This window comes from Rhipicephalus microplus, chromosome 4 (assembly GCF_043290135.1).
Source record: "Rhipicephalus microplus isolate Deutch F79 chromosome 4, USDA_Rmic, whole genome shotgun sequence".
Classification (NCBI taxonomy): domain Eukaryota; kingdom Metazoa; phylum Arthropoda; class Arachnida; order Ixodida; family Ixodidae; genus Rhipicephalus; species Rhipicephalus microplus.
Genome location: NC_134703.1, coordinates 19093646 through 19104130, shown reverse-complemented (window position 1 = coordinate 19104130; position 10485 = coordinate 19093646). Strand labels below are relative to the sequence as shown.

Sequence of the window (10485 nt, the reverse complement as noted above, 5' to 3'; positions counted from 1 at the left end):
TTGATGATTGAATGATATGGCTAATCTTGCGTTCATCTTCGTTTCCCACGCTACACTGGCTCTGGGAATACCATCGCAATCGAAATGAAGTTGAGGGGAAGATAGTCGAGCTTAAGTTATCCCCTCATACCTCTCCCACGATAACGTTACCGTTAGATTAGGATAGAAAATTACTATAATCTTACTAGAGGCAAGTCCGTGTAGGATCATACTAAGCTTGTGTTTCTTATATGAAGCACAGAACTATATGAATCGTGCTAAAATGGAAATCGTCGCGTTATACTGTCATTTCTCTTAATTCTTGGCAAAACCAGACCAGGTTCATTACTTACGATTTAGCAGTTTTCGACAGCTTACCAAGAACACTCCATAACCAATCTTTCAGCGCATAATCTCATCATACGCCCCTTTAGATTTAAACTTGGACGTCACGTTTTTACGGCCCAATGGGAGACAGTGGATGATCGATATTTCAGATGGCATACTTTGATATTCATTGCTCGCGATTTTCGTGAGAACTTTCTTTATCTTTCTTTCGGTTGGGTGCACTAGTAATGATCATTTACCATCGGGAAAGTCTCTAGAACCGGGGTCGACCTTTCCGACAAACCCGTGTGAAAAATATCGAAAATCGGCCACATAATATAAGACTTGCGAATGTACCACTGAATTTCATTGACCATCCGCGGCACAACAGTAACCTATATTGCGCATAATTTTAGGTTGCGTACGCCATATACACTTACGTCGACTTTCCTTTTGTTTCGTACACCCGAGTTAGCATGCGTGTTACACGAGTTTCTATTACGCTAGAAATATCGTGCTTTTGTTAGAAATATGCACAAAAGTTCATTTCTTTGGTTTTTGTTTTGCCTGAATTGCAGAGAAACACGGAAATTTCTGGAAAGCTTTTTTCTTCACGGATTTGTTAAGACAGCCGCAAACATTACAGAATAAGGACCATAGGTTTGTTCGTTATATCCGACATTCATCGTAACTTTAGCGATGAAAGTCGGCTTTAAAAAATCACCAATATTGTGACCTGGTCGTGACGTGGACGAAGGCACCAGTCAGCTTGTCCAAGAGAAAACTCTTTATTTGGCCAAACTTGTGGCTGGGAAACGGACAGTCTACAGCAACACACACTGTCTACTGACAGCGGCGGACAGAGCGTCAGCTGTCGATAACCTGATCATAGCTGGAACGCGCCGTTTTTTAGGGGCGAAACTCCTTAGGCCATGGGTCCTTCCTTCTTCTGTATGTAGTATGTAGCCACCTCTAGTTTATGACTTGCTGAATATGTGGCGTTGTGTGTATATGTCCTTGGAAATAATATAACTATATGGCGTTAGTGGTTTTCGCAGTATATCCAAGGAATGAATGATGATGAGTGCGGCGAAGCGTCCATCCGTCCATCCCTGTGTCCAACCATCCATCCGTCCATCCGTTCACCCGTCAGTCCATCTGTCCGTGCTTCTATCCATCTGTCCGTCCGTGTATTCACCGATCCGTGCTTCTGTCCATGATTCCGTTCATGCTTCCGTCTATCCATCCATCCATGCGTCCGCGCTTCTGTCCGTCCATCTATCTGTACGTCTGTGCTTCAGTTCATCCATGCATACATTCGTAAGTCTGTTCATGCGTCCATGCTTCCATCAGTCCATTCGTTCTTGCTTCCGTCCGTCCGTGCATCCGTTCATGCGACTATCAATCCATCCGTGCCTCTGTCCGTCCATCCATTAGGACGCACAAACGGATGAAGACACGCACAGAGCCACGGACTCACAGACAGACGGAAAAAAGCACGGACGCACGGACGGACGGACGCTTCGCCCCATCCATCATCAATCGCTCCGTCGAGGTGAAGGAATACACTATATTGTGAGAAACCAGCAGGTTTAGGTGGCCGGGCCTATAGCCTCTCCTGAGGGGACGTCAAGGGCTTGCCTCGACGCCGCCTCACGGGTGTGCTGGGTGGGTCAACATGATCACCCTGACATGAATCCCCACCCACGTGTGCCCAGTGCACCCACGCCTTCCCAACCTCAACGAGGTCACCCACTCTTGCGCGAGGCCTTGTCACTTCGTGGATATGCGGGCAAGCGGGCGGCGCCGACATCATGTCTCACGCATCCCCCTTCTGCATATCGCAGGCTTTGGTTACGCTGCTTCTGCTGCCGTTTTCACCGACGATACTCACGGCAACGGACAATCCAGTCCCGCTGCCAGCGCTGAGCCAACCTTCGGACGACTGCAATCAAGAACATGGCTTTTTCTTCGTTTGGCCTGACATGGTGCGCCGGGATTTCTGTGCAGCACCATCCTCGGTGACGTCGCCAGTTCCAGCGGCCTACTTAAACAGCTGCTGGCATGACTACCGCTTCAGTGGGCAAGCGGGCGGCGCCGAGTTCATGTCTCACGCATCCCGCTTCTGCATATCGCAGGCTTTGGTTACGCTGCTTCTGCTGCCGTTTTCACCGACGATACTCACGGCAACGGACAATCCAGTCCCGCTGCCAGCGCTGAGCCAACCTTCGGACAACCGCAATCAAGAACATGGCTTTTTCTTCGTTTGGCCTGACATGGTGCGCCGGGATTTCTGCGCAGCACCATCCTCGGTGACGTCGCCAGTTCCAGCGGCCTACTTAAACAGCTGCTGGCACGACTACCGCTTCAGTGGGCAAGCGGGCGGCGCCGAGTTCATGTCTCACGCATCCCGCTTCTGCATATCGCAGGCTTTGGTTACGCTGCTTCTGCTGCCGTTTTCACCGACGATACTCACGGCAACGGACAATCCAGTCCCGCTGCCAGCGCTGAGCCAACCTTCGGACGACCGCAATTAAGAACATGGCTTTTTCTTCGTTTGGCCTGACATGGTGCGCCGGGATTTCTGCGCAGCACCATCCTCGGTGACGTCGCCAGTTCCAGCGGCCTACTTAAACAGCTGCTGGCACGACTACCGCTTCAGTGGGCAAGCGGGCGGCGCCGAATTCATGTCTCACGCATCCCGCTTCTGCATGTCGCGGGCTTTGGTTACGCTGCTTCTGCTGCCGTTTTCACCGACGATACTCACGGCAACGGACAATCCAGTCCCGCTGCCACCGCTGAGCCAACCTTCGGACGACCGCAATCAAGAACATGGCTTTTTCTTCGTTTGGCCTGACATGGTGCGCCGGGATTTCTGCGCAGCACCATCCTCGGTGACGTCGCCAGTTCCAGCTGCCTACTTAAACAGCTGCTGGCACGACTACCGCTTCAGTGGGCAAGCGGGCGGCGCCGACATCATGTCTCACGCATCCCGCTTCTGCATGTCGCAGGTGTGTAAACGGTTTTCGCTACATGCTAAGCGAAGTGATAACCGCTATTTACTGCTGCTTCCTTGCCCACACGTATTATGTGAAACGTTTTCTGAGTGCTTTTCTATGATCCTTATTTTGCTGTGTTCTGGTGACGTCGAGACAAATCCCGGGCCGCGTAATACCCGTTCCGAGGCCCTTATTGACCTAGAGGACTTAACGATGATCCTACACAGCATACAAATATTCTTTTCCGCCTTCTCAAGGAGGTTCATGCCCAGCAGATGGAATCGGCAAAGAACCACGCGGAGCTAATAGCCGACACAAAAGCCATAAAAACTGGGCAGAAAAGCATTGAAACAAAAGTTGGTGCTATTCAGAAGAGGTTAGACGCCGTAGAAGAAAAAATGAAAACATTTGATCGCATGGATGAAGATATCGTGCACCTTCAGAGTTCCGTCGAAACATTAACATCTAAACAAGACACCCTGCAATCACGCGTTGATGATCTGGAGGACAGGTCGCGACGCAATAACATCATTCTACGAGGTATACCGGACGACCGTGAAACGTGGGAGGAAACCGAGGTGCACGTAAGGGAAGTCTTGCGTGACGTTTTAGATCCGTTACCCGAGACTGCAATTGAGCGTGCGCATCGCTTGGGGCAATATCATCCAGGTAAACGTCGCCCAATTATTGTGCGATTCTCGAACTTTAAGACTAAAAATAAACTACTCTCCGTGCGCAAAAAACTGATGGAAAAAGACGTCTCAGTAAGCGAGGACTTTTCGCCTACCACGCGTCACGCAAGAAAGAAATTGTACGAATTTGCCAAGACTCACACAGACGATTTCCAGATTCGGTACAACAAGCTCGTAATGAACAAAAAACACTATATCTACAATTCTGTAACTGATACCGTGAGTGCAACCGCTACCCCGGTAGCGCCGGTAAAACACAAAGGGAGTGCTGCGCATTCGTCTGGCGCATTGGGGGGCGTGAGGGGTGGTGGTCGCCACATTCCTTGCGTATCAGTTCTCTTCACCAACATTCGCAGTGTGATTAACAAACGCGATTCCTTAGCTTCTGCCATAGATACGACTTGCGCCGATGTTGTCGTATTAACGGAAACTTGGCTACACTCGCAGGTACAAAACAACGAAATTTTTCAAACCACTCGTAACTTCACAATTTATCGCTGCGACAGAAATAACCGTCAAGGGGGCGGTGTCCTTTTGGCTATTTCGGAAGACCTCAAATCCCACTGTATACATATCCCAAGCAACTTAGAAATTTTATGGGCCATCATTGAACTTGGTTATCAGAAAATAATCGTGGGCGTATGCTATCGTCCCCCTGATCACACTTCCGACTTTATAAATGACCTTCATGACATAACACATAGTTTCTTCTCGTTATCCTAGCCTGCCTTTATTTCTATTGGGTGATTTCAACATTCCTAATATTAATTGGGCTGCCGAGCCACCTACTGTACTTCCATTATCAACATTAGCCAAAGAATTCGTCGACCTGTGCTCTGTATTTTCTTTCTCTCAAGTAGTTCATGAACCGACAAGAACAACATTTTCAACTGCCAATACCCTTGACCTCGTACTAACAACCAGTCCTGACGTTCTTTCGAACATTACCTATGCACCGGGCCTAAGTGATCATTCTTTATTGTCGTTCAGCATTAAGCTCCCGCGTCCGAAGCCGCTTAAGAGCACCAAAATAATTTGCGATTATAATAAAGCAAATTTTGAAGGCATTAACAATGATCTGTGCAATTTTCTTGACACTTTTCTGGAGGGTTTCGATGAACGCACTGTCCAAACTAATTGGAATCTGTTTATACGTAAGGTAGATGAACTGACCAACAAATACATCCCCGTCCGCTCTATCACTACAAACTTACACGCCCCCTGGTTTAATAACCACATTAAACGGCTATCTAACAAAAAGAAGCGTCTATACAGATTAGCAAAGCGTTCTAACAACGCTGCCCGATGGAATGCCTACAAATTAGCGTCTGCTGAGTACATCAGAGTTATCCAATCTGCTAAAGACACATTTATCAATACCACTCTTCCATCTATGCTATCCAACGATCCTAAAAAGTTTTGGCGCGTCATAAACCCAAGTAGTGAACAAACGATAACCCTTATCAATGGCTCTGGAGACGCTATAGCCCCTGAGCAGTGCGCTTCATCTCTCAACATCTCTTTCACTGGCAATTTCTGTCGAACTGTTAATGTTCCTCTGCCACCTAAGATATGCTATAACTACACAGTCATGTTCCCAATTATGATAGATTCTGTTGGTGTAGAAAACATAATTAAGTCCCTCAAACTTTCATCCGCCCCGGGCTGCTACCTGATTACCACCAAGTTCCTTAAAGGTACCTGTGCCTACTCATCCATTATTCTTACTAAAATTTTTCAACAGTCTCTACACGAAAGCGTATTACCAATCGAATGGAAGATTGGCAAAATTGTGCCATTTCACAAGTCCGGTGACAAGCATTCCCCATTAAACTATAGACCCATCTCACTTACTAGCATTCCATGCAAAATACTGGAGCACATTTTGTACTCTAACCTTGCAACCTTCCTTGAGTCTAACTCGTTTTTTACGCGTCACCAACATGGTTTCAGAAAAACATTCTCGTGCGAAACCCAGCTTGTAGCCTTTACACACAAATTAAACGTTATTCTCGACCAAAGTAGCTCTGCTGACTGCATATTCTTAGATTTCTCCAAAGCTTTTGATAAAGTCTGTCACAACTTGCTGTTGCACAAATTAAATGAACTTAATATAGATCCCAGGCTTCTAACATGGCTCGAATGTTTTCTAAAAAATCGTTCTCAATTTGTTTCAGTTAATAATGTAAGCTCTGAACCAAGTGCCGTTCCTTCCGGCGTACCACAAGGCTCCGTACTAGGCCCACTGCTCTTTCTTATATACATTAATGATTTACCGTCCTGCATTACCTCCAATATTCATTTATTTGCGGATGACTGCGTAATCTTCCGAGAGATAACTTGTGATGGCGATATTACCTCTCTTCAACATGATCTTAACTCCATTTCTCTTTGGTGTAAAACATGGCTCATGGAATTAAACAATAAGAAATGCCAATTTTTACGTGTTTCGAGAGCGAACCATCAACTTCCAAACTATTACCTTGATAACACCGCTCTTCAATCCGTGACAAACTATAAATACCTTGGGGTGCATATAACAACTGATCTGACCTGGACTGTTCACTGTAATTACGTCATTAAAAATGCTAACCGAATGTTAGGTTACCTCCGCCGCAACTTTTCAACGGCCCCTTCTTTCTTGAAACTTCTTCTTTACACTACACTAATACGACCTAAACTTGAATATTCCGCTGCAGTATGAGATCCTAGTCATGCCAACCTAATACACTCTGTTGAAATGGTACAGAATAACTCAATTCGTTTTATACTTTCTAATTACAACAGGACAGCTAGCATAACAGCCATGAAATCTAGCCTCAACTTACCTTCACTTTCATCCCGTCGTAAATTGTTTCGTCTCCACTTGTTTCACAAGCTGTTTCATCACACATCGCTGCGGGACGGTCTTATCTTGCCTCCTAGTTATATCTCACCCCGGCTGGATCATTCCCATAAGGTCGGGTTGCCTTCTTGCAGGACTCGCGCCTTTTCTCAGTCTTTCATACCTCGCACCTCCGAGGACTGGAACCGGCTTCCCGCATCAGTGGCAACGATTGTAAATCACCTTCATTTCAAAAGTGTCTTAGCTAATTATGTGTAATTACAGCCAACAAAGTATTGTATTACCCGATGCTGTGTTGTTCCTGTACAGTAGTTATTTTCTTGTCGTTTTTTCTGTATTGATGTAATTCTCATCATTCCCGCGTTTTTGTTTGCTATAAAGCCTGTCAGCTAACCTGTATAATTAAGGTCTTCTGCTTGATGTAAGATTCGCCGCTGCATTTGTAAAAATGTTTGTCTTTTCTTTCGCAACCACTCCCCTCTGTAATGCCTTTTGGCCCTGAGGGTATTGCAAACAAAAAAAATTAAAAAAAATGCTGTGATTTTTTATTGCGATAGCAATTATGTGGACAGTCTCGGCTGGTTTTTGCAGAAGCCACCGCCGCCTCCGCCGCCACCGTCATGAACCGTATATGTATACGAACCTATATGTATATATGAAAACTCAAGAAAGAAAAAGCCGCCCACGCAAGGCGTCAGAGGTCACCGAGCTCGTCAGACGTTTGTCACGAAAAGACTAATCATTGAATAAAGAACATAGACGTACGCTGACTTACAACTGAGTTTATTTGCACTTGAACAAGTCTTTGTATGCACCAAAACCTACCTGTATTAGCGTGTACACTGAAGAGCAAGATAAAAGACTACATAAACTCACGAAACACGGTTTTCTGTGCGTATCGGCCATTTTACTTGACGCTTGTTTTCCTTGACACAAATTAGTTTGTTTTTCACAGAGCGTCGTTTGACACCCAAGCACCGGGTCGTTTTGATTTACCTTGGTCCGTCCTGGGCACATTTTTTCTTATTGCTTGTGCACGCTTTTGGTTATGCATAGCGCGGGTCTGCCGAGAGCGCAAGAATGTGTTGTTTTTACTAACTGACGCTGATATCTGTTTCTATGTTGTTATGTATTGTCGTTTATACTCACGTGCTTTCCGTGTTTTTTGTCACTTCTTCTTTTAGACACCCAGTTTACTTATCAGCAGGACAAGTTAAATATTTCACGCCCTGCACTTTGTCGAATTTTATTTTGAATGTGGTGTTTTTAGAGTGTAAATCATGTGCCATCTTGGTTTCGAAAATCAGTTTGCCTTGTGTGATATAGGTGTGCATTATCTTGGATATTATGCCCCACTTTAAGCATTTGCATTTTCTTTTCTTTTATTTTTGCTTACAGATATTGGGTTTCATTTATATCGTCTTTTATCTTACTGTTCAGTGTACAGGTTAAAACAGGCCGGTTTTGGCGCACAAAAAGCCTTGTTCAAGTGCAAATAAACTCACTTGTAAGACAGTGCTCGTCTGTGTTCTGTGTGTCTCCATGGTCTTCGTCTCAATCACGCTAAAGCCTATCCAATTATGTGTCAACTAGCCCAAGTCAAAGTGCTATTGAAACAAGGGTAATCACTTTACCCACACCTAAGAAAATCGCGATAAGAAGAGCTGGATCCTTTATTCGTACAATCCTCAGACATTTTGTTTTCTTCTATTTGTGGGCTGCCGATGCACTCACTGCGGTTAAATACCGGGTGTCTGAAGATACGCTTTGATTTTACATTCTACCTCACTCGGGTGGCGCATGTCTTTCTCTGGTACAAACGGCTGCTGTGTCGGTTTCGCTGCACTGTAATTTGGTTACGCCGATCGACCAATTTCTCGAGTTCTATCCATGCCTCTGGATTAGAATACAGGTCACTGGAAAAGTTCTTCGGGAAGGCGATGCTCCACTCTTTTTTCTCTTAACACTGTCTTCTGGCACCGGGAGATATGGCAGTAAGAGAATAAAGTGATGGAGACACTGATGTATATATAGAGGGTGAACAATATTCGTTGAATACAATACAGGAATATTGTGTTATCACAAAAGTAAATCTTCATAACCAAGTAAGTGAATTTGTGAAAATGAAACATATTGCCCTACACTTCTTTGTAGTACGAAATTGCGAAGGCAGCTCACACGGAGTGCTCGAAAAAGAGGTTCTCTGCTGAAAAAAAAAAATCGTCTCTCGTCCGAGCGCCGCATGAGAAGTATACATACGCATTTGCCTTGTGAGCTGTTGCTACAAATGAATGGAGGGCAGTAATCTCTTTATTTCATTAATCTTTTTTCACATTAGAAATTACACAGAACTGATTTGCGAGCAAATCAAATTGTACGAATATCGGGAAGTTCAACATTTATTACACACAAGAAAGTATCAAATGTCGGTAATCATTGAAGCCCTCGCATTCCGACATTTGTTCATTGTGAATAAACTAAAGCGCTCAATTCGGCATCGGTTTTGGTTTTGCAGGCAAGGCTGGTATATTTTAATTACTCTGCGAAAATCACCAGCATAAAAACTTTGCAGTAATAATAGGGCGGCAAAGGGCTCTTCCCATGAATTACTTCGATTCTCCCATTTTACATTTATCGCTTGTACTCGGTAATTCGAAAGATGATTGTTTCAATTTATTTATTTCCTGCTCTAATTAGTTGTCTCAAGCCTCCATCAAATGTCTGCCGCACAGAAACAATAGCTATGAAGGCAGCCAGCAAATAATAAATTTCTGTTAATCTTCGAGATTTTCGGAAATGTTTCGTAAGAATACCCCGCATACGATGGGGAGCTTGAAGGAATACTTTAGTTACACTATACGTGCAGCTTATTGATGGTGATGGTGATGCGTGGAATTTTATTAGCGCGTACACGCGATTGTGATTGCGAAGCTAACAGCGTATGTGGAGTCCGTGTCTCGAACCGGTTTACTTTTCAGTATGCACCATTTTTCGCTAAGGTGCGTCAATAATCTGCGCGAAAGCCACGCATATCGCGAATTACTGAGCTTGACGCCCTTAAATTGTGCAGTAATCCGTATACAGCACGGCTTGCTTCGGGCTGCAGCATCGACCTTCACTCCTTTTCGTATTAGGCTCTCTTGAACGTTTCGAAATAGAGCTTTAAATAAACAACGAGGACCGGTTTGAGGATGGTACGAGACTTGATATCGAGTGAACTGTGTCGACACTTAGTTATTACTGAAAGATGCGGAATCCACTTAATGGATGTGTCTGTGAAAGCGCCCCATTCCTGGCATAATTTCGTTCGTTTCAGAAAGCGCTTTGCGCCGGGAGTATACCTCTAAGTGATCGTATATTTCATTCCCCGAAGCCCCACGAAGAGTTTTGCAGCCATAAGGGCTTTTTTAAGCGTAATACTCCGGTATAAATTATGAAAGTGTATGTGGCACATTTACAGCTTTTTATTTTTTTTCTCTCCACAAGCAGAATAATTTTAACTCCTTTATCAGTACCATTTACTCCATCATATTTAAAGTTAGAGTAATGTGAACTACCATGCCGAATATTTGTCTTGAGACAGTTAAATAATTGCGCTGTATACTATATTAAAACTGAATAAAGCGGGTATAGTTACCTTGCC

At 44.7% G+C, this 10485-nt stretch overlaps 1 protein-coding gene across 1 annotated transcript; it reads left to right on the top strand.

Annotated features, from left to right (window-relative positions):
- Window positions 1–2408: 2408 nt before the first annotated feature.
- Window positions 2409–8360, top strand: LOC142814184 (uncharacterized). Its single transcript, XM_075892236.1, has 2 exons — window positions 2409–3317; window positions 7434–8360. Exons 1-2 carry the CDS (start codon window positions 2874–2876, stop codon window positions 7464–7466), a joined length of 477 nt encoding a protein of 158 aa, XP_075748351.1. The 5' UTR covers window positions 2409–2873; the 3' UTR covers window positions 7467–8360.
- Window positions 8361–10485: the final 2125 nt, after the last annotated feature.